This window comes from Protomyctophum parallelum (genome assembly GCF_964188405.1).
Source record: "Protomyctophum parallelum genome assembly, chromosome: 7".
NCBI lineage: Eukaryota > Metazoa > Chordata > Actinopteri > Myctophiformes > Myctophidae > Protomyctophum > Protomyctophum parallelum.
This window is the reverse complement of record NC_139705.1, coordinates 24,347,596-24,372,779: the sequence shown is the minus strand read 5'-3', so window position 1 is coordinate 24,372,779 and position 25,184 is coordinate 24,347,596. Positions and strand designations below refer to the sequence as shown.

General features: G+C 41.0%; 2 protein-coding genes across 6 annotated transcripts in view; one reads left to right on the top strand and one right to left on the bottom strand.

The window, feature by feature from the left end:
• Positions 1-6,300, bottom strand: part of tp73 (tumor protein p73) — a gene marked incomplete at its 3' end in the record, with an annotated part of 45,514 nt that extends 39,214 nt beyond the window's left edge. The window contains exon 1 of one of the 3 annotated variants that reach the window (XM_083768420.1): positions 6,056-6,300. In XM_083768420.1, the coding sequence (XP_083624546.1) occupies positions 6,056-6,087 (32 nt within the window). In that variant the 5' untranslated portion in view covers positions 6,088-6,300. The remainder of the gene's footprint in view (positions 1-6,055) is intronic. The other 2 variants (XM_083768417.1, XM_083768416.1) reach the window with 2 other exon arrangements.
• On the top strand, positions 1,761-24,881 carry wrap73 (WD repeat containing, antisense to TP73). 3 transcript variants are annotated; one of them, XM_083768423.1, is made up of 13 exons: positions 1,761-1,870; positions 3,169-3,267; positions 4,731-4,883; positions 6,208-6,324; positions 17,239-17,311; positions 18,984-19,087; positions 20,711-20,797; positions 21,535-21,669; positions 22,164-22,241; positions 22,432-22,528; positions 22,837-22,962; positions 23,562-23,753; positions 24,245-24,881. In XM_083768423.1, exons 2-13 carry the CDS (start codon positions 3,199-3,201, stop codon positions 24,355-24,357), a joined length of 1,344 nt encoding a protein of 447 aa, XP_083624549.1. In that variant the 5' UTR covers positions 1,761-1,870; positions 3,169-3,198; the 3' UTR covers positions 24,358-24,881. The 3 variants fall into 3 exon arrangements, with proteins under 3 accessions (XP_083624549.1, XP_083624547.1, XP_083624548.1); XM_083768421.1 differs by having other exon boundaries at positions 22,164-22,253; XM_083768422.1 differs by having other exon boundaries at positions 1,771-1,870; positions 3,174-3,267; positions 22,164-22,253.
• The last annotated feature ends 303 nt before the right edge of the window (positions 24,882-25,184 follow it).

Sequence of the window (25,184 nt, the reverse complement as noted above, 5' to 3'; positions counted from 1 at the left end):
CAGGATTTATTTAAAATGTAGGCCTAGATTACACCATATTTATATCATTATAGCCAACCTTATTTAATTCCCCCAGCTTATAATCAAATGATTTGTTGTCAGAAAACTTGAAATGTATATAGGCCTAATATAGGCTGCTTTACAATTATAATCACTGAATCAAATGCTGATTTTATTTCATTGTTTAGCCCATTTTCTCCTATATACAGGTTTAATGTTTGTTTTTAGTTCAATGTTTGTTTTAAAAACGCCATTAACAATAAAGATAATTGAATGTTTGTTTTGTCTCAAAATGTGTTTTACATCATCATTACATCGCCTAATCATAGCTGTAAGAGGATAAGAGCGCCCCTCACTTTATTTATGTATAGGCTATTTAGTTTTAGCACATTGACAATAATAGCTATAGCTAGCGAACACACCCACAACATGGTATTATAAACGGGCAAAACAATTAACGATTAAAACATAATTGTATAAATCGCTGTATAGTGCATGGTAAGCCAAACAGCGCCCATGCCATTTTAAAGCAATTTTCTTGATTGATTCGATTGATTTTTGCCAATTAAATATTATTTTATTTTCCTATAGGCTACCGTGAATGTGTCCATACGCCAAGAACAAATAAAGGCCATTGTGACATTAATTAATAGCCTTTAAATTACCCCTACAGCATATAAATGAATAAAAAACACTTACCCCAAATCTATTGTGATCCCAATCGAAATGCTATGGAATTACACTGCAGGTGCAGAACACTTGTGCTTAATTCAGTGCTTGTGTAATCTAACGTGCCAAAGTGTCCCTCCATGAAAATCGACCGACATCTGAACTTTGATAATAACTTTTAGAAATGATCGACTTTTCGAAGAATAACCGATAAATTGCTATGTTGAAGGTGAAAGTGACATTTGCCTGCTACTCGGGGAAGTGTGAGCTTTGCTGAAGCGGACCAGAGATCCTGCGCTGCATGCGAACAGCTGGGAGGAGGTCGCCGCGGTTTGTAGGCACATGAGCGGGAAACCTTTCCCTGCTCTAGACTCTCACGGACAGGTGCCTATCGGCCTAATAAGGCAGTTGTGCAGTTAGAAGAAGGCTATGAAAATGTATATATAATATTTCGAAATGTAAAATATGTCCCCAACAAATTGGGCTAAGGCCTCCCTCTTTTTTTGGGGACATGTTTTTTGGAAGATTATTTTTTAGGCTATTATGTTTTGTTCAAGGATTGGTGGATATAAGGGTAAATACTATGATGCTTTGAAGCATATTTTATAGTTTAGTTTATTTTGGTCATTGAGAGAGAGAGAGAGAGCTTAGCCTTTATTCTCACTTGGTTGGTGATGGGTGTGCATGGGCACCGCATTGACGCTCCATTATTGGAAATTGTATTGTGATATTTGGTGCACTGAATACACATTTTAAACTTATGAGCTCGTTTGGACATTAATCATTTTATCATTGTTTGTGCGTGAGAGAGAGAGAGAGAGAGAGAGAGAGAGAGAGAGAGAGAGAGAGAGAGAGAGAGAGAGAGAGAGAGACACATTAATAGTCTACTCTATATCATAAGATCATTCTGCATAGTTAGAAATTAGATTTAATACTTTTGGTACATAAGAGTCGGAGTCCGAGTAGTCTACTTACACCACTATAAAAAATAAACCATGACACATAGACAGCTCGAACTACATTTCCCATGATGTGACTGAGGCTTTGTACTCGGCTTGTGATTGGCCAACAGTTTACGTCGCCATTCACGCAACGGCAACTGCTTGATTTCTTTCTGCTACAGTTCTTGAACGTCAGAAACATGTGTGAATACAAAACCCTTTGGTAGATGATTTGGAGTATTTGTTTCCTCGTGTTATAGGTAAAGACGTCATTATTATTCATATTCATTTGTTTTCTAAGGAAGTTTGATAACTTTGGCTTCCCACGGTAGCCAACTAAACATCATCTGCTAGCGTTGGCTAGCTTCATTCTTGAATGAACACCAACCAAATGCCTGACTGTTTGTTTTCTGGTTTAAGTAAATAAGTACTCTCCTTATTCGAACTGTAGACGTAGCAAGCGAACACTGGAATCACGAATAATATGGTTAAGATGTTAATGATGTTCTTGTGTGTTGTTTTCTGCACCTATGTAGCCGCGCCAGCTAGCAAGGCTAACATTGAGTCTGGCTTGCTATGCGTAAAAGTTGGCTTTGTCTCGTCAGGTAGTAGCCCTGAAACATGACTGTCAGTACGAGCGTCATGTGAACCATGGCTAGACAGGTAGTAGAAGTAGTAGTGCTAGGCTACTATAACTCTATGGGCTACTAGTTGTATATTACTACTGGAGAGGTCCATTGGGCAGATGGGCACACACAGCCGCATGCCAATTTAACTTATGTTATCTGCATCTAAAGTTAGTAAGTTGCCATCCATTTCAATTCAAATGAGCTTTATTGGCATGAGAAAACAAACGTTTACATTGCCAAAGCACATGTCAAAATACAATAAAAACAGTTGAAAGTTTAGAGGGGGTACACGGTACAGCATTTTGTAAATCCATAGCCTCCATTGACAGCCCATTCATCAAACAGAAAAGTCCTATCTGATTGTATTAAAATGTCGACAAACTCTGTACGGATCGGCCTCTTTAAATCTCTGTCTAGTCTTTGTTTTAATAGTTTTAATTTCTGTCAAACTCGTTGAAAATTACTCCTGCGTAAACGTCCTGCCATATTATGAGCAAGTGCAATGCATAAACAGGTGTTAACTTAAACTACTAACGTTACTAAAGGATAGTTGCAATGGAAGCCGACGTTTTAAAAGAAAAGCAAAGTGACCTTCTGGTTACGTTTTCAGAATGTCCACAACAAGTGACCACAACATCTAATCCTCAAATCCCAAATCCCAAAAGAAATGTCAAACATTGTCTTGCGGCGCCATCTTGCGTTTGTATTTGCAAACTACCCCAACAGCCAGGAATCAGGGGAAAGTCCCACAGTAGTGTACAGCACATACAGTATGAGTAGCTTATGTGTCGATAAACAATTATCTTGGAAACTTAAAGGAATTCATAAACGTTGTTCAATTTTATTGGAAAGTGTGCTTGTTTTATGACTGCTGTGCATTACACATTGTCTTCATTTGTATGTTTAAAATCTCCCTGTCTCCTTTGCAGTACAGTAGCTGCAGACATACACATGACAGGATGAATTTCTCTGACGTTTTAAAGCAGTCCAACCAACTTTGTCAATTTTCCCCAAATGGGAAATATTTGGTAGGTGGTTTTCTTTGGTTTTGTTGTGACTATGTAGTCTAATAGATTTGACAGATTATGGCCCTCATTTATCAATGGAGTGTAAATTCTTCCTTAAATTCGAGCGTGGGTTTTAAACTTTTGGCGTACGCTCAGGTCAACGTCACATTTAGAAAGTGATCCTATAGAGCGTATTTTTGGTTGGAGCTTTGATAAATGTCACGGCTGAAACCGATCATTTAAATAACACGCCCTTAAATATTCTTGAATGCCCCGATTTTACGACATAAACAATTGGAATACGACCAAACAAACAATCAAACATGTGGAAATCCAAAAAAAAAGAAAAGAGTTTCCCCCTCTCCTATCATGTCCGCGCACACATGCACAGTGCACCGCACTGCACACTGGAAAGAAACTGCCAGTGCATGCCAGTTAATGCAAGATAGCCAGGCAAGGCAGTCATAATCAACATTTATGGAGTGATTGAATGCATATTCGTATGGATGAAGGCTGGTGTGTGCTGGGTGGATTGTGTGCATGAAAAGATTTAAATAGCAGTGCCCGGTGCCCGCCGTCCCGACTCCCTAAAATGATTTCACATAATACGCTCAGCCTATCTGATCCAGATCTGCAATTTATCTGAATGACTGTTAAAGCACTTATTTAAATTGGTGAATGATTAAGCCCCTAACGCCTAATCGCCTATATACCATTGCAAATAGGCAAGCTATATGCTTGTCATTGTCACCTGGAAATAAAATAGGCGTGCACGTCTATTTATGCCAATATCAAAATGTTATACGCCTATTTACAGGGATTATTTATAGGTGTGTGATGTCACGCTGCACTCCCATGGTCAAAATCATCTCAACAGAGCCAGTAAAGCACTGTTTGATTAAGCATCTAAACTTGTAACATTGTAAGTAGCCTTGCCGAGCCTATCTCCTGTTTCTGTAGCGTGAGGCAGCTTGATGTACAAGTACACCCCCTGGACATGACGCTAGTATGTCGCAGGGACTTACCCCCAATCCAACCCTTGATGCTGAGTGTCAAGCAGGGAGGCACTGGGTCCCATTTTTAGAGTCTTTGATATGATCGAACCCCGACCTCCCAGTTTCAGGGCGGACACTCTAACCACAAGGCCACTGAGCTGGTTGTAACATTGTAAACATGTTATATTGTTTTTAATTGCTTGTACAGTTGGAAATATCCTACCAATTTCATATGGCACATCGTTGATGTATGCCTTTCCAAAATATTTTCCCCACATTTATTTTTAGTTTTATAACCAGACGTGAGATTTGGCGTGGCATACGTCATTTCGCTGTACGCCTATTTTTGGGTGTAAATCGCATTGATAAGTGTGTGCGTGTGTGTGTAATTTAATTCATGCATAGCAATGATTTATCTATGTGAAATATTTGTAATATTGTTTTGATGGAATTTACTGTAGATAATATATTTTTTATCATCATCATCAGGGTACCTGTTTACAGTACAGGCTGGTTGTACGAGATGCGTCCACCCTGCAGATCCTACACCTGTACACCTGCCTGGACCAAGTGGTCCACATGGAGTGGTCCTCTGACTCCAACTTCGTTCTCTGTGCTATGTACAAGAGAGGACTGGTGCAGGTAGGATACTAATGACACACACGGTACAAGAGTGCTTCCGACCCACTTAGCCAGTCTAAAATCACAGTAAACCACGGCCTATTGCTTTTCTGAAACGGTTAACGAAGTATGGCAACATGAAAATAATGGACGATATCCAAATTAAAGCTTTTTTTAATAACGATTTCACTCAAATAAGTTATACAAGAAAGTAGTCCTCGCAACTGGCTGTATACTAACATAGTATTCCCAGTGCAAATAATGAAAGGTACCGAATGCTACATGTCATATCTCTTGTTTTTATGTAAAACCTTTCAAATACAATACAAAATGGAGACGTTGTCTTCACCTTGCCATAATTGTGACCAATAATGCTGCAAGATTAGAACATTACAGTGAATATTGCAAACAAGATGTTACCGGAGTAATTCTGATATGTGGTTCCAGGTTTGTGTTTATGGAGGATTTTACAATATTTTAGATTTTAGAATAAATGTTAGGGAATTTGTTTATTTGAGGAGTTTCTGAAGAGCTCGGAATTGCATTAGTTGATTGTAGAAATTATGTGAGTTTACAATGTACTTCACATTCATTCATTCACATGAAACAGCAGAACACATTAAGAATACATTATTAGACCGAAGTGTAGCCAGATCTGTTTACCACTGCACAAATTAAGTACAGAAAAGAAAACAAAGTAATTCCAAGTTAAAAATTGATTAAATTTGCATGTAGAATGGCCCTAGTGTAACACTATAGTTGCCCTAGCGTAACACTATATAATATTATTCATTCATTAAATAAAAACTATTCATACTGGCGTAAAATTCATATCATCATTCATTAGCATACATTTTTGTATATAGCTATAATAAAAGTTATGTTTTAATACTTTTGTTTGGCTCCTTTTTTTCCAGCATTGGATAGTTAGATAGTATTTAGGTGACATTTGGATGTATACATTCTGGGCTAGGTGGGTTTGTTGTACAACATATATGGCACATCTTCAAGTACATAACACCGTAAATCATTTGAAAGAGTGAAAGGTATCGATAATCCACCTATATGGGTTATAAGAGATTTTAAGTAGCCATTTTGTTAATTTATATTATAAATGCATTTGGGGAAACACTGCTTGACATTTTGTCCTGTCAAAGTTTCACAATCGGTACATCACCATGTAAGCACCTTACCTTTGAAGGGGTAACCACCGCCAGTCTTTCATGGTTTCTGATGGTTGTCAGGGAGTGCTTATGAATTGTTGAGATGCAGTTGATAAAGGGACGGCGGGGTGTCTGATTAATTCAAGTTTGTCCTTCTGTTCTGTCTCTCTCTCTGTCTTCAGGTGTGGTCGCTCGAGCAGCCCGAGTGGCACTGTAAGATTGACGAGGGTTCAATCGGACTGGTCGCCTCGCGCTGGAGCCCGGACGGACGTCACATTCTCAACACCACCGACTTCCATGTGAGTGTGAAGTTACTGCGTCTGTGTCTGTCTGCGTGTTTATATGTATGACTGTCTGGTGTCAACTGTTGCTGGCCCGCAACGAACGGAGACCTGAAAATAGACAGAGATACCAGACCCTTCCTCAATCCCCACTCACCCACCCCCACCTGCCACATATATTCAGTCTGGTTTCATAGTTCCGCCAGTTAGCATCCTGTCAGACATACAAGTACCTCCTGAAGACTGGCGCAATGTGTACGTGCCCTTCCCATGTAACTTGGGTATTTCCCCATCAAGTGATGCATGTCATTGGTGTCGTGCTTGGGAGTCATGTATGATGGATTTGAGATGTTACAGTATTCAGTGTTGCATGGGATGATTGACTAGTCACTTGCGGTGTTATTGAATGTGGCTAACTGAAAGGTTTTCAGGGACCGTGAAATCGAGCTTTCAACTTGAAACGCATGGCATGAGCTTTGGAAACCTCACCACCACTGCTGTGGAGAATCCATCATCATCCTACCGACAGATGATTGCACTATCATGAATTCCTGCACTCTGAGTTCCAGCCAGTAAATAGATTAATAGACACAGTTTAGCTTCTCAAAGCTAAACTGAGAGTCGCATAGAATGAAAATGTGGGGTGCAACAGTTAAGTTATTAGTAATCAATTTAAAATCATATTACATTTTTTTAATAAAAAAAAAGATATAGATGTCTTTATAAAAAAATTAACGATAAAGTAATTGCTAAGAAAATAATTGATTGCTTCAGTCCAAATAAAGAGACATTTATGTTTATTCAATGCCTTCTGTTTCCCCGTTTTTCATTGTTGCACTCTGTGCTGTGGTATTGCTTTAAGCTAATGTCTTGAGGTGGAGGGCACGTGTGTGGGGTAGGGCTAGGCCATGTGGATTATGACCAGGGCACCGTGCCATGGTGGGCTGTGTCTATCACGTTGAACTTGACTCCAAGACTCATTTGACAGGTGTCAGTGCACATTCTGCACAACTGTGTCTGGTCTGAGAGGAGGGTGCAGAGAGTGCAAGAGTCTGTGGCATGTCTGCTTTGTGTCTGTCTACATCTTCACAAAAAAAAGAAAACAGGACAGGTTCCTTCCACAAGGAGAGAATCTGTCTACATAATACAGTATGTCTTATGCTGACAGTGTCTTGAAGAGGCATATAGCTATTAGCTAGTCTACCTGTTGTTATTATATGATTGTTAAATGCATGTGTGGCTAAAGGAAATACTCAATTTTCAATTCTCCCTTTATTTTCTGTGGCAGCAGTGATGTGGACTATTCAGTATTCAGATTGTGATGTAAGATTAATGAACACATTTTTCATTATTTGATTGTTGGCCTTTCTTAACTCAGCATTGCTTTAGTGAAAAAGCATTTACGGGTAGCCAATGTTTACTTCAACGTTAATAAAGGGTGCTATTAGTTTTGAACTTTTGATCTCATACTTGAGATTGTCACAACACATTCGTTTAACCTGATGTCCCATGAAAAACGAACCCAAATACCTACAGTCACTATGAAGTAAAAAGTAAGCCTAAATAAATTGTGAGTGAGCCTTGTTTCCCAATTGAGGGTGTGAAGCTAATTTACCAGTAGCACCAGAGGCAATGCTTAACTCCTTGCCAAGGGGCCCACTGACCTTACCTTCACCCTCACCCAAGATTTCATTAAGGCTGTGCCAGATGGGTGTCCATGTCGGCCTTAAATTTCAAGCCCTCATAAACAGCCTGCTATATTAACTTGTTTAGGAACAGCTGCCTGTGGTGTGGACTGTGTCTGTTTGTCTATGTGTTTGCGCGCGCGCGTGTGTAAGAGCATGTCTGGATTTCATTTTTTTACTGCGTACCGATAAACAGTACAGTATGGTATATAGGCATATCTAGAATATAAGCTTATTACTTTTTATTATTGTTTGGGTTTTGACTCTTTCTCTGAACTGTACATATCCTATATTTTATTCTTACTGCTGTTGTTGTGATGACACCTGCATTTTACTTGAGGGATCAATAAATACAGGTATATCTAAAATTATAGTCATTGGTCTGTTCTCTGTACATTGAATCGGTTCAGGAGGGTTAGTTACAGTAGTTGCCAACAACGGTGGCTGTTTGTTCTTTTCGTCCAAAAGCCATCTTTATGGCAATATGAAACTTCTGAGTCCTTGATAGTCATTTGTCTTCTAATTTAGGATATTGCCATAGTGTGAATTTAACAGAAAAATGCATCACCAAATATTAGCCTAGACTTTGCAGACTTCACCAAAGTCATCTATTTGAATTCCCATGGAATATCCTTGGGCCTCACACTATGTCGCCACACATCCACGCTAATCCACTGTTACCAGCTGAGTGGCGATAAAATGAGGGTGGAAATTTTCTAGCCAAGGACGGTGTCAAGCTTTATACTACTGTAATGGTTTTCACATTGTTGGTATCGGGTTAGCGGTAGCATGCTTGGCCAGGGACTTTGCAGCCTCGCTAACGCGTACTATAGAATTGTTGGCAGTGGCGCTAACAGACTAAACTGTGAACGCGAGGCAGCTGCTGCACTGTGATGCGGGACAATAGCTCATCCATACCTATGTCTGGGTGGCGAGAAGCTTCAGGTCCTTGGTAGAATCATGAGTCTGTAACAGGAGAAATGGGCTATATCGGTTTGAGATGGCTTCCTATACGTGGAATGCCTAGAGCCTAATCCTTTGCTGACAGAAGGGCCTATGTGGCATCACACAGACACTCACTCGCTCTCTCCTACTTGCCTTCGATTGCAACAAGAATGGCTGATGGGTAGATTTTCTTGCAGGTTGATGTCAGTTAACTGTGGTGCTACAAGTGTTCTTATTTATCAGCTGTTGCCCACAAACCCTCTGCTTTGGGGAGTGTTTAATTGTGTGGCATTCTCGTTGTGAAACTTAACAGCACTGAACTTGTGCCGGGATGTTTCGTGTATGAGTAGAATAGAAATATGTTTTGCCTCCTTTCTTACTGCATATAGGTATTTGTACACTTATAGCCCGGTTTCTACTACAGGAGTATTTCCTGGAACTCAAGGAACCTTTTCCAAGAACTTGACCTTCTCTTTGACAGCAGAAACCTAGGCCCCGACTTCCTGCCCCCATAACTGAAAAGTCCCTTCTCCCAAGCTAACTACTTCAGCAAATATCGGGTAGACGGAGCAGCACTGAGCTTTGCTCATTAGTGAAGCTCTTTGCGAGGAAGTTGCACACATTAGCATGTTAGTCCATTTGATTATGTGTAAAGAGTAAAGACTGCCTTCTTGTTGTGACCTCTGGTTATCACAAACAACACTAAAAGTTAACCTCTGGTACTAGTAAATGTCTCACACACACCTGCGACCAACAGTAGCTGTTATTATCATCACTGCTGGGGAAAATCCTTGTATGTCTGGTTACTTTTCAGGAAATTGAAAAAAACGTGTTCCAACGAATCCAATAAAATCGTTACTAAAATGGGGCTCAATTCGTCGATTATGAAATAAATCAACACATTAATGCAATGATTCATTGATATACACAGTATCAATGATAAAACAAACCTGCTTTTTGATTTTTGAATTGATCAAAAAAGTAATTATAGAATAATCAAATTGAAGAGTATAATCAACATTTGCTGCCCTGTACTTCACCCAAAGTCTAGTTTTACCAACTTTAAATCCCACAGCGTGCCATACCACATTCCACATCTATTTCTCCCAACGCCGCAACACCCCCTCCCCCCCAAACAAAATAAAACAAAGCACAAACCTGCTTTTTGATTTTTGAATTGATCAAAAAAGTAATGATAGAATAATCAAATTTAACCCATTCTGACCTGAGATCAGATTCATACGAGGTTTCCACTGGACACACACTGGTCTGATTAACCCATTCTGACCTGAGATCAGATTCTAGAAATATCAGTCGCTCTTCGATCTTTCAAAAATAGCAGACCTACAAGCTCGTATCACGCCACTCGGTGGCGCGATATGAGCTTGTAGATCTGCTATTTTTCAATAGCTAAAGCATAACATGATGCTGACACCAAAATGGGTGCCCGTTCAGAATGGGTTAAGAGTATAATCAACATTTGCTGCCCTGTACTTCACCCAAAGTCTAAGTTTAAGGTTACACTGCCTTTCGGGCCTCCGATCTCCCTCACCCCGTTGCCCATGCGGTCGGCCCAAGGCATCCAAGAAGTGTGCTCTTGTTTTTGTTTGAGCTGTGTTGATGGTGGTTGCCATGGTGGCATGTCCAAGGGGGTATGTCCAGGAAGCGTGCTAGGAGGTGTAATTACAGGGCCTACACAGCTGGATGTCTGAACCCAGCAGGAGTGTAGACCCTTCAACCCAGCTAGGTGACAGCCAGACAGTGGCCGAGTTCAAATGTCCGTCTGGACCCTCTACGATGAAAGGTTTAAGGTTGTCAGCTGTCTTAACTCTTCATATTTCAAAATTTAAAGTTTTGTAACGAGAGCAGGACCTAAGCATTCATTACAAAGAAGGAAAAAAAAAAGATTTATTGACAACCTTGTTTATTATATTTTCTTCACACGTCCACAGTTCTTCGGGCTATATAAAGCCACAGGGTTGCTGAAAGTCCACATCGTGTTTTTCACCATGATATTTAGTTCAAGGATTTAGCAGTTTTATCTATCCAAATACTTGAATATGTAAAAGTTTGAATAGGATAAAATGAACCGTCAGGTGTCATTGCAGGTATTTAGAGTAAGGAGAGGTACAGGTAAGGCTAGAGTCAAAAGCCAAGCCAATATGTTTGGGAATGTGCATAATCAATTGAAAAGCAATGCCAACCTTGGTCTGTGAGCGGACTTTGCATTGATGTTTTAAAATAACCAGTAACCACTATAGTGATTTTGGTTTGAACACAGCATCAGTTTAGTTGTATTCATAGATTTAATGGACCATACCCACCTGTAGCATTTCATTAATGCGGTTAATGAATCCTTAAGTATTTTCAAACTGTCGTTTGTCATGGAGTACCGGTACAGGAACATTTATTCTGATCTGGGCTGATATGTCACTATAAATGAAGGCATCAACCTCTATCAATGAGACATCATGCAAAATACTCACTGGCATATGTTTATTGCGAACGCAGTGATTGCGAACGCAATGAGCACTAACTATAGAAGCTGGCCTAAACTGTCTGTCTGTGTGTCTGTGTGTCACGCTGTAACACCACTGGCCCGCCACCAGAGGGCGCAGCTGTATCACACACAAAAACACACACACACACACACACACACACACACACACACACACACACGCACACACAACTTAACTTAAAAAAAAACTTAAAGTACATAATTTATTCTAATTATTGCAATTTATGAGCTGCGTTCGCTTCCCGCGTTAGCGCGTCTTACTTGTTCATCATATACAGCTCTTAACATTCACATAAGATGGCTGTGTGCACACAGCCACACACTATATTGGCTTGCAAGCAACACTGTAAAGGAAGCTAATTATGAGGGTGGTGCATTTAACACCCCTTACATTGTGGTGGTGGGCTCACTCTACATGTCCACCATGGCTATTTGGATTACTTGTAGTGATTACTGTTCTGCTTCGTGTTCAAAGGGCTGCGAACCACACTAACGTAGCAGAGATCTGACATGCTGCATATCATCGCTTTTGGCAGTTTTTAAGTGTGCTGCATGTCTTTATGACCTCTTAAATGCATCTCAACATGGACGGTATTGGCTTCAGCATGTGGAATACGTTTCACCAGGCATACAAAAGTTACCTGTGTGACAAGACTAGGAAGTGTTTATTTTGAACCAAGCTGTGCAAATTCTAAGATCAATAACAGCTTAAGCTTATTAGCCTCTGTGTTTCTAGGCAAATTTATTGAGGTTCTGAGGCAAAAAGAAAATGCTTGCGTCCTCTCCGAGCTGTCTTTGGATAAACAAGCTCTTCCGAAACAGAAAAACGTTCTTGTTTGGTTGGACTATGTATTGTAGCCTGTTATATAGTCCTGTCCGCAACCACCTCAAGATTGTTCAGGTAAACTTATGTTATGCACCTAGCCTTCCTCCTCACCAGCTTGTTGGTTGGTATCCCTAGTGTTGATATCACCCCTACAAGAGGACACTGGCTGGCCCAGGCCGTAGCGTAACGGTCTGGGCACCGGACTGGTAATCCAGTCGCAGTGTGCCGCGGGTTCGACTCCCGGACCCGACACGGCCTTTACTGCATGTCATCCCCCCATCTCTCTCCCGTTTCCTGTCAGCCTACTGTCTGTCCCTTCAAAAATCAATAAAAGGCGTAAGCCGCAAAAAAAAAAAAAAAAAAAAAAAAAAAGAGGACACTGGCTACTACAGAACATCTAGTGTTGATGTTATCACCCCTACAAGAGGACACTGGCTACTACAGAACATCCCTAGTGTTGATGTTATCACCCCTACAAGAGGACAGCAGCAGCTTGTTGCACATGTTTAATGACTTGAGCATCTTCAGGAAGAACAGCTTTAACTGTGCTTTCAGTTTCACCAAATTCATTTGTAGTTGCATTGTTTCCCTCCAAGATGCTACAAACTCAAAAGGTGGACACGTGACGATAGAAAAGTTGGCTCTGCAGTAAATCACACGCACCTTGCCAGCATAACTTTAGCCTCCTTGTGCCGGCTGATCTGAGTGCTGGAGGGTTTGTACGGTCCGATCACAGACTTGCAAGATATGGGGGTGCCATACCTTTGGTTGCTTTGAAGAATTTTGGCTGGTTGAAGACCAGGCGAGCTGCAGCATTTTGGATCAATTGTGGATTGGATCAATTGGATTTACTGTATGTAAGTTCCAATTGATATGTTCCTACTCTCATATATTCTCTCGTACTATTCCATATTACTTTTAGGATATGTAGATTTCCAGGCAAGACAACCATGTTCATATTTGTTTCGTATTTTAATATCTGCCATATAGGAAAGTCTTCACAAGGAGTTGGTTGCTTCCTGAGTCCCCCACTATGCAGGAGTGGGTGTACTCTGTCTAGAAAATGACATCTACATGGATAGGCCAAAGAATGACAGAAAAGACATCTACATTATGAATAGGCCAAAAATAACTGCAAAAGACCGTAAGATAACCACCCCTCCCCCCCATCACAAATGTCGGCCGTGTGCACGGTGCACGATGCATGCACGCACACTGCATGAGTGTGCATGCGTGAAAGCTCCCCCCCTACACTATCAGCTTCTGGCTAGGGGAAACACTGACTAGCTCTATTGAGAAGTGTTGGGAAGCCCCAGGTCTGGGATCGCTCTACATGTTGGTTGCTGAGCAGAAGGTTAAAAGCTCCTACACAATACAGTATGTTATTATGCCTGATGAATACAAATGAATAGGGGTGAATAAGTACTAAGTAGCTATAGTTGCCATTTCATTGTTTTTGCTATGCCTCTTATTTTATTATATATGTGTATATATATATATGAGACAAAAAAGGGATTCCTGCACATCCAAGGAGGAGGAGGTGCAAGTCTAGTTAGACTGCACACTCCAGGGAACAGAGACTGTCTCTGTTCCCTGGAGTGTGCAGTCCCTTCCTTGGAAGGTTTTTCTCTTTTTTGATATATATATCTATATCTATTCTATATTGGAGAAGTTGTACCCAACACATGGCAAGAAACCCAAAGCCACAACAGCTACGTCGCTATTGCAACACCCACAACACCATCTTACACACTACACCCACACACACTCACACGGCAGTGACGTCACACACTTACCTTCGCAGTGTTGCAACGCTATCTCCTCCTATCGCGCCGAACGGCAAAACTCGACACCACCCGCCAAACACTGCCACTGGCACTGCCACCAAAAATGCCTCCCTTCCACACTCACGCCGCCAATGCATTTGTTTACTACAAACATTATCGCCCGAAGCACCCACACCCCCGGAACACTGTTGCCCTTTCACCACGCTAAATTCGCCAGGTCTATGCAAGTGAGCACAAATTACATGTGAGAAAATGCATTCACAAGCCCACAAATGCCATTCAAATGCCATTCAACACACACTACGACTCGCTTACAATTCGCCAACCTGGCAACTACTACCCCGTCTTTTAAGCCACTCCCCTGTGCTGCTCTGATAGTCTCCCTGACAGTCCTGTCCGCAGGAGAATAAAACAAGGAAGGAGAGGAATCTTCGCCTCACGATTTTGCATATTCCTTCTAAATCACTGTATATAAAATATCGCTTACTCAGCGAATCTCTTAGTTACGTCAACATTGTTCTTCCACAGAACTTGGTTTGTTCCAAACTATTACAATTACACCGTTCGAATTCGCCATTTCGCCTACTGAGTACTTTTCATTGCGCACACACACACGCACATGCACACACACACACACACACACACACACACACACAGGAATAGCCGTGCAGCCTATACACGGCGCCAGCGAGACAGGACGTTATAATCTTCAGTTTCATTAAATAACTGTCTTTCTCCGCACACGCACGTGCGCACACATTATTCAACTGAAATGCGTAACGCCAATATTGGGCTAATATAGGTAATATGCTACCAATATGTGGGTAGCCTACAGCCAGGGATTTACCCACGGAATGAATATATATATATAATCATCTATACCAGGGCTGCCCACACTTTTTTTTACTTCAGAGCTACTTTCAAAACGACCAGCTAAATAAAACTATCATCCCATTGGTTTTTTTTTGTTTTGGTATTTGACTTTGCTACTGATGATTGTACGCAACAACAAGTATTGCATTGTGTGTTTGAGCTGACAGGCCCTTTTTGATGTCAATCAATCAAGTCATCTCAGGTCATCTCAAGCGGCAGATGCAAAAATCGTTTTTTATATTAAAATTATATATATTTTTAGGGCCATGTCATGTGGTCTACCTGCAAAGCCTTTGTGATCTATACTGGTAGATCCTGATCTACCTTTTGGGCACCGCTTAATGTCAGATCAGCCGTTTTGTCGGTCAGCGCCAAAAATGCTCCCCGACAGCATAATCGGAGCAAATACCGGGCAGTGTATGAGCCATAAATTGTTGACTACACTACACTAATAAGGACACATAATAATAACTAATAACCCATCCGTTACTACATGTGGAGTCAACTCCCGCAATTTCCTTCTTCCCATAGTGCGCGGCAAGGTAACTCTGGGAACTCTGCGAAATTATCTGCGAAATTCTAGTATATATATATATATGCTGTACATTAAATGGTGCATTTATATAGTGCCTTTATCCAAGGCGCTTTACATAGATTGTGCATTACATTCATACACCGATGGCATGAGAAACCATGCAAGGCACCAACCAGCACATCAGGAGCAATTAGGGGTTCAGTGTCTTGCTCAAGGACACTTCGACACTAACTCTGGGGGAGCCCGGGTTCGAACTGGCAACCTTGCGGTTACCATCCGGTCACTCTACCCCTGAGCCGCCGCCGCCCCATTGTGTGATGTTGCGCTTGGCAAGAGTTTCAAAGCCTTGGGAACCCAATCGGTTTCTCTGTCTACACCCAGACAGCATATATCTCACAAATGTTGTAACAGTGTCCCGAAGACTCTCATGTCTCCTTGTTTCTTGAAGGGTAAGTTGCTGCACTTTATTTTAGAGACTGGATGGGGAATATATCAGGCTGTTGGCCTGGTGCCACATACTGCTACTGGCATAAATCTAGTTACAAGTGAGGTCAATGGACACTTGACTGGCTCTTGTCAAAACTGAGCGTCAACACTTGAGCCCTCTTTGTCTGGATGCCATGAGGGCAGACGGTTATTCTGAAGTGCTGCTTCCTTTCATTTATGAGACAGTTCAGTTTTATTACAAACGTTCAATTGTCACACCTGTGGCAGGTATGTCCATGCGGATGCTTAGTTGTGGCTACTCCCCCAACATATCCAGAAATGGAAAGGCAAGATGTCGTGTCATCTAATGCAGTGATTCGCAAACGCTTTACGTCCGGGACATAAACACGTCACTTCATGCCACGTTGTGAGCTTGTAGTTCTGCTATTTTCACTACTTCCTAAACCTTTTAAAATGTATTCATGGAATTTATTGTATTTTATTTTATTCATGATATAATGAATACATTTTAGAATTGATGAAATGTGATGATTGGTTGTTGTTTAAACTTTGTATTTTTTTTATTATCTTGAAGTATCAATGAAATGCTAATAATGACTTGAATTATAATCTGTATTATAAGGCCCCCATGTTGATACAGTTTTGGGCCTGGCATTATAATGGCCATGATATGACACTAGTGGTAGCCGATGAGCTTGATAAGAGAGACCTCTTCATCCATGTTGTTTTTAGAGAGTGCTTCCCCCTTTTTGAATTCACAGCAGTGCAAACAGTAATGGCAATCGATGGAATCCAACACAGTCTTTCACGTCACTCACAGAGAACATAGGACTTTCCAGACATTACGGGCAGTTGTTTCAGAGGGTATCATTTAGAGACGGACCACTGTATCCCACACTGTGACGTCCTGTAGATATGCCAGAGACCTCATTAGGCTAGGAGCCTGGCTGATTGAGCTCTTATTAATAGGCCACTGTTGACACCCAGTCTCCATGCCCCACACTCATCATATCACTGCCTGAATCAAGCTCCTCTTACAGAGACACCAAGGGCTTAATATCCCTCGTAGAGAGACTGATGTATCTCATGTCAAATGGAGAGAAGGGGGTGTCGGGTCCAAGTGGCCATGCAGTTGTTCCACGGCTATGCCAGTACTCTGTGAAACGAGCGCAGCCATCAAAAGCCGATCCCAGATCAAAGATGTCTCTTTTACGTACATGGTTCTTTGAAGTATTTATGCCCCCCACCCCCAGCCCTTGCATACTTTCACTGAGAGATGAGCTACAGTTTGTTTTTCCTCTTCTCTCTCTTGACAGCTGAGAATCACTGTCTGGTCCCTATGCACCAAAGCTGTGTCTTACATCAAGTACCCCAAAGCATGTCACAAGGGTGAGTACACGGACATCATGTCTTTATTTATTTATTTTAGTGTGTGTGTGTGTATTAATATTATTATCATCATTACCAGGAGTACCTGGGGACATGGCCAGTGTGCTGAATGCTTTGCTTCAGCATTCCGCATGAATCACATACTGTCCTTTGACCTTATGGAACAACCCTTAGTCTCTGGCCAAACTATAGCTCCTCTGCTGACAGCTGTGCACCCTCTTCAGTAAATGGGGCATGCTCTCCATAACGGACCTGTCAGCAACCAGGGGAAATGATTGTCTCTGGCTCTCCCGTTGTTGACCATGCAGCATTGTGCCCCGGTGTAACCCACACATCCCCAGAATGATCGTATAAATAATACGGCTATGCTAGTCGCATGCTGCTCAATTGACGGGGACAAAGTCTCAGATAATGGCATTGCGTGCGGGACACAATGGACAACAAGGTTATGAGCCCTGTCATTCAAAGTGGCTAATCGGTTTGAATTCGGACGCGTAGCAGCTGATCTTTAAAACGGGCATGATGCCCTGGTGCTCAGGAACTCTGTTCATTTCTGTTCATGTATGGAGATGTATTGCAGGTAGTGGTACACAATAATACTGATGGCAACACAAACATTAAATGCACGAACAAAAAAACATTGCATGGATGCACCTGGGATGTATCCTCAGTGATGTATCCCAAGGTCATCAGGGTTTCGGGTCTCGCAACATCATACCCCTCACTCAGGTGACCCAGCCGGGGTAATCAAGTCCTGACTTACGTCCCAGTAACTAGCTACCCACGATCAGTCCCATTTGGGAAAGATCAGGGCCACACAGACCGCCGCTCCCGAACTACTCTGCCGGGACTGGGAGAGGTCTGGGGTTGACTCCTGTCCGGGCCCCTCCTACGTCTCATCAGGTCCACTCCTGCTCTCACCAGGTGCAGCCATGACATGTGCGTTGCACCAGACTCCCAGCACCAGACACATAATTCCATTGACAATGAAGGGAACATTTACATCACTAGACGAGCAAAAAGGCTAATCAATCACAAAAATGCAATTGTTCATGATGTATAATGATAAGAGCGCCCCTCACTTCACACAGGTTTGACTTCACCATGCTTTAAAATATTATTTATGTTGTAGAATAATATTGTTAGGATAATTAATTTTCATTAAAAAATCCAAACTGAAATGGCTTTGGCCTGGTGGCTTGACCAGCACCCCACAAGACTCCCTTTTATTTGTAGAGGAAGGTGTAAAAACTAAGATAATATATTCTTCCTTGCCCCATGAACCCGGGCCAGCCCAAGAACTTATTGGCAAGCCACGTCCACCTCTACCATGCCCTAGTTCAGTGTGAGGAGATAATTAGTTCTTCCTTGTCCCTATGACGGCTCATTCCACAAATATAATGCAAATCTGTTCATAGCTTTTTGAAATCCTGCTATCAGACAGCTTTTTGAGATCCTGCTAACAGACAGGCAGACAAACAAATCAGGCAAACTCACAACTCCATTGGCAGAGGTCTTACGTAGTTGCGTTAAACCTTTGCATAAGTTTTTCCATTGAAACACTTGTTTTAGCGAGTGATTTTAATTATCACACCAGTTACCAAAACAGATTTTTGGCTGTCTATGTTGTCTATAAAATGTGGCAATTTTCTGAACCATCTTTCCATTTCAGGCATGGACTTCAGCAGGGACGGTTGTTACATGGCTTTGGCTGAACGTCGCGACTGCAAAGACTGTGTCAGTGTGTTTGTGTGTGAGGACTGGTACTTACTCAGGGTGAGTAAGAGATGATAATGATTCTCAGAACTCAAAATAGACAAAACTACTTTTTTTTTATTTTTTTACCATAATTTATCCAGGGAAGCCATCTGAAGAATGCATATTCTAAACTAAAGCATTTCCATAATCAAACATTGTCATGACTCTATAGATATTGTTTATTGTTAGAGTGCTTGAAGATTGTTGTCAGAGCATGGCACTGAGATGTGTGCATAGTAGTATGTTGTCCCATAGGATTGGTTTTGTCTCTGTTGTTGTCCTTTTTCTCATTTATTTTTTGTATATTATCATTGTTTTGTATCTTTTTGTAGAAAAAGGAGTAGGATAGTTGAGCACACACTATGCTGAGAAATGAGAGATCCTGTAAAAAAGCTTACAAAAGCAAGCACACCCAAATTATAAAATACGAGGCGCTGGACAGAAGATGTGAAAACAGAAGAATAGAGTCCAGTGGATCATGTTCCCATGGATATAAATGTATTAAATTACCACCAAAGTTGACATTTCTAGAAGAGCTAGGCGAACATCACCTTTGGCAGTAATATTAACCAATCATGGGGGCATCATCCCGTGTCTGTTTTCACATATTGTCCTGCTGTAACCAGAAGATGACGGTGTGACACACTGACAGGCGTGTTGAGGTGTCGTCCTTGAGCAAGGCGGTGAATTCCAGCCAGCCGCAAGAAACCCTCTGTGTGTGCAGCAGCTCATATTTCGCCTTGAGCATCAGAAAAAAACTTGACAGAGGCATTTTGAGCGTGTTGTTTCTTTAGATTTGAACCTCGTGAAGCTCCCTCTTATCCACTTATGCCTCATTTTATACAAAGTCGTTACGACGGGGGGTCCAGCGTGAAAGTAGCTAATCTACAAGTTACGCTGCTTTGCATTGCTATTGTCACAGAAAAAACAAAACAATTCAATGATTGTTTGAAATGTTTTGAATGTTGCATTTTTCTCTTGCATGTCCAAAATAGGAATTTATTTATGTTTATTTGGACGGGGCAGCACATATCGATGCACACCACACATAAAATGCTGTGTAAATAAATACACTGGATTTAGCAAGAATGCAAAAAAATCATCCGTATCCCCCATACAGAAATCAAGCAACGTTACAAAAAAGAGCATATATATAAAAGGGTACAAAGTACAAACGGAAGAGAAGAAACAACAGTCAAAAAAGGCCTAGTTTTGACCATGTTATGCCATGTTCAAAGTCGTTTCATGTTCAAAGGTATCAGTGGAAATTTGTAGCAGTTGTACGTTGTCTAGCCTCTAATCCGTGATGCCATGCTGCTGATGTGGTCATTGGAATATAGGATGAATGAGATTGCTGTCAGGATCAATATGATTTCTGGAACAGATAGCCCTAGTATAATATACATGTAATTCTTATATCTGATGAGGACGACTGGAATGTTGGTCTTGTGGTTTCTAACTTTGGGTGAGTTCCCAAGATCCGGAGTATTGATTGAACTAGTACAAATCCCACCACAATGTACTATAGGAGTACGGTGTGTTTAGAGTTTAGACAGAAACGCATAGTAGACTGTCGTTTCATGTATTTGAGTCATCGTATTGCCTGTTGCCTCACATGACCTCCTTTTCACTTCATCCCAGCACTTTGAGACAGAGACACAGGACCTTGCAGGAGTGCAGTGGTCTCCTAACGGCTGTGTGTTGGCAGTATGGGACAGCTGTCTAGAGGTGAGTGCTTCTACAACAAGCTACATACACAATGGATAAATCCTAGTCCTCTGATCACTCAAATGATACGATAATTACCATGATTATATAAACAATGGATATTTTAATAAAATGTATAGCAATATAATAATCATTTGCATTATAGTAGCTTTCTGTAGGCCAGTTCAATCAAATTATTCAAAGAACATTGTCTAACTTGAAAGTGATCTGCAGACTTTCAGTCAAAGATGCCCGGTTATCCTCTGTATTCCTCAGCTCTGTTGTCCTGTTTTTTTACTACTAAAGTGAACATACTGTAACAAGGATGCTTGCCTTACTTAATGCCTTGTTACTTGGCAACTTTGCACTGCTATGCTCTGTCGTGCAGTAATATATCATATAATGTTCACTTTAGTAGTTAGCACATTATGATGTTAAGTGCTTTATAAATCAAATTTATTATACATCATACAGTAACTCGTCCCTGTTGCAGTTGCAATCAACTGGTAGTGTGAGTAGTGCATACCATGTCAAGGCTAAAGGGCCATTCACACAGCACTATTCATACAGTATAACTATAAAGATATAGGTTTAAAAAGTCAAATGGATGGCAAAGTTCACATCAGCTATAAAAGAAATACAAATACATCTTTAGTTTTGTGAATGGCACTTCAGCCTTTGCTTGCAGTTGACTTTAGTTTAAATCTGACTTGAGCCCTTTGACTGCATTTCTCTCTCTCTCTCGCATTTGTCTACAGTACAAGGTGTTGTTATATTCTCTGGACGGTAGACTTTTATCCAGCTTTTGTGCCTACGAGTGGTCACTGGGCATTAAATCTGTCACCTGGAGCCCCAGCAACCAATTTCTAGCAATTGGCAGCTATGATCAAAAAGTAAGTACACATTTGCAACGATGACTGTATTTGGCATTGTATGCACAGCACACAGTGCCTTTCTAAAAGCCACCAAGGTCTGCTGATGAGAATTAAAAACGGACTATTCATTGTCAATAATACCAAAAGGAGTTTGTTAGTAATGTGGGGTTCCCAGTGGACACATAAAGAGCCTTCTCATTCTCCAGGTTGAAAGCAACAGCCACAACTTGACAGTGAATTTTGTTTTACTTATGAGAAATATGATACCCTTGACAACATGAGTCAAGGAAACAGTTTTATTTTACTTATTTTCTTTGTGAGATGTGCACTTTGTGCAGACATTTAGCCATAAATTGTATATTACACAAAACATTTAAGTTCGCCTCAAAGGGCTGTACAACAGTTCTGGATGTAGTTTATGAATGGCAATACATATCACGATATTCATGATAGGCGTTAACCAACATTACAATGTATTCCTGTAATATAATGATGGTAATGCCCCCTGGCAGGTCCGTATCTTAAATCACATAACGTGGAAGAGGATCACAGAGTTTGAACATGCAGCCACCATTAGCGGACCAAAAGCTGTGAGTATCATGGTAATGCAGGACGTGTCGGCCAACACATAATTGGTAGAAATAATGTTTTATTTCGCTAAAATAAGTTATGTATTTACAGATTTAAAATTTCAAAAGCCATTAATCCATTTATTAATCTTAAACGAAGAATTTGATGTAGTCATTTTCTAAGTGTTTGACTTGTGGGCTGTGTTGTCAGGTGGTGTATAAGGAAGTGGAGAGAAGGCCAGTCAATCGAGAACTTTCCCTTGACAGCATCACTATGGACAGCACTCTTTTCAGTACCCAGAGTAAATGTATGACATTGTCCACAAAAGGACTTTTCTGATATCCAGTTCTTATTCAATTACTCAACATAGCGCAATCCATACATTAAAATGCAATACACTGCACGTCCACATTAAGAGCAATAGCAAACCTTAAGGAAGCTGTTTTTAAATACTTTATTGGCAAATTAAAATAATTTGCAATCAAATTCAAAGAATTCCGAAGAAGCCAATTACTTTTTAACGTTTAGAATGATGCTTCTTGAGTACTTATGTTATGAGGTTAAAGAAAAAGCCATCCCTCACCAATGCGTGTCTCTTCCATTTTGACACTCCAGATGAGATATGTCCGTCTCCCGTCCAGATTCCAGTGGTCAAACCAGACCCTGAGCGAGCCAACCCTAAGATCGGTATCTCCACCATGGCCTTCAGCTCGGACAGTCGTTATCTGGCCACCAAGGACGGTATGACTTAAGCCTGATTTAACGCCTTAACACAGCAGTGTATACATTAGGAAGTATGTTCAGTGAAATGTCTTGTGGTGTCTCCAGAGTGTCCCCTCCGACATTCTGATCTGGGGATTTAAACTGTCTACTGGAGTCCCCTCATCCCACTGTAATGGAATTGCTTTAAGTACAATTTCTTGTTGTGATAGGCTAAGACCCAATTCAGTCCAACAACAGTAGTGGTTTTCCTCCAAGCGTTTTTCCCCACTAAATGGGTGTGTACAAAACATCCGAAAGATCCTCGTCAACTTGTACATCTAGTGTCCACCCAGTCCACGCCTACAGTATTGACCACAGCACACTTGGTTGGTTGAATGGTTGATCTTTACTCAACCTTTTCTCGCAGCTTTTCTGTTGGCTTGAGCTCGTGCTGCAGGCCATAGGCAGTGCATGGAACCATGCCGCTTTCTCAGGACGTGGAAGCAGAATACAGCTGTTGGTGCCAGTCACAATGACAATTTAGGCATAAGAACAGAGTATTCCAACATCAGTATACGAATGTGTCTTATTCCTTATATCCGTGTCTCCTCAATCCAACCACCGACGACCACTGACAGACAGCATGGCCAGTGCTGTATGGGTGTGGGACATGCAGAAGCTGAACCTGCTGGCTGTGCTGCAGCAGACCTCAGCTGTGTGCTGCTTCCAGTGGGATCCTCGGCACCCACGCCTGGCCCTGTGCACAGGAACCTCCAAGCTCTACCTCTGGTCTCCGGCAGGCTCTGTCTCTGTCCAAGTCCCCACTGAAGGTACATATACTGTACATTCATCTAGTTCACATTAGGGCTTTAAGAAACTAGTCGACTATTCAACTAGTAAATCCACCTGTCGACCTTGTTGGTACTAGTTGATAAGAAAAACAAAACGTTTTTTTTTTTTTTCCTCGTTTTTGTAGGCCTCAAGATCAGCTAGAATGCTATATTATTGTCACCAATGTACACAGTAGTTAAACAACTAGTCGACTAGTAAACTAGGTAACTAATAAAAATCACTAGAAGTGAAAGCCCTAGTTCACATTAGGAAACTAATATGAATGCTGTTATGTATTTCAGTATGTATTTCTAGTGTTGTTGGTTTGTCCTGTATCTGTTCTGTAATTGTCATGTATCTGTTGTCTGTCCTGTCTTATGTACAAACTTCAATAAAAATACTTGAATAATAATAATAATGAATGCTGTTATTGCTTATTGGTAGTGTTTATATTGTGGTTTGATCAATCTCTATATATCTTTCCTCCCAGGTGGTTTTCAGGTCCAGTCTCTAAGCTGGCACAGCAGTGGAGACTCCCTGATTCTCCTTGGGAAAGATCAGCTTTGTTTATGCTACATGGAATCAGACCAGGAAGACCAGTGACACACACCGAACCATTGGATTAGCGCCTCTGATGATGCCCTCTGGACCTGGACCGTCTGTTGCTGATGACCCAAAGACTTAATAAAATCATTCTGATGCTGTTTCCAAAGTACAGTTTCCTTAGAGTAGACCATCATTGTGTAAATTAGACCAAAATGGACACAGCCAGAATTATGTGCAGAGTGGTCGCCTTCTCATTTGCACAACCACCACGTTTTCCTGGCTGCTTCTGTGAGATCTGAGCACAGCTGAATAGTACACACACCAAGCGGGGTACTCCCAACACTCAGAACCGCTGCCGTCTTCAGCCGACCATCAGCTTGGTATTTTCTTTTTTTTTAATCTTTAGGGTAAGTGAGATTCACACGAATTACTTCTCAAGAGCCTATAGAGAGGAAGCATTTAGCTATTCATTCCTTTTTCACTCCACCTAGTCATGTCATAAGACTACATTTCTGTGAATGCACACTGAAGCACTTACTTTCCAAAAACTGTGTAAAGACATGTTTACAAAGTTTGAATGATTTTACCACTTACCATTATCTTGGATAAAGTATTTTTGTCTATGTAAATGTAATGTAAATATTTAATGGTAAAATAGTTTTGAATAAATGTTTTGTTATGAATTATGTTGTCTATGGCAGTCCTTTAAAGAAGTGACTATTGTTTGATTAAATGGCATTATGGATATGCTGTATTCCAAAAGTCCAAAAATTAAACCGGAGATTGAGACTTTTTGACATCCTACTAATCAGGGAAATTATGCACCCTAGGCATTCGCCCATCTATAATATTTAATATAGATTATTACTGGTCAAACTTAAAAT

Coding starts and splice junctions, on each gene's coding strand:
- wrap73 (XM_083768421.1), top strand. CDS start 3,199: ATGAATTTCTCTGACGTTTTAAAGCAGTCCAACCAACTTTGTCAATTT. Junction 6,325..17,238: donor TCAACACCACCGACTTCCAT/GTGAGTGTGAAG, acceptor CTCTCTTGACAG/CTGAGAATCACTGTCTGGTC. Junction 23,754..24,244: donor TGTCCAAGTCCCCACTGAAG/GTACATATACTG, acceptor CTTTCCTCCCAG/GTGGTTTTCAGGTCCAGTCT.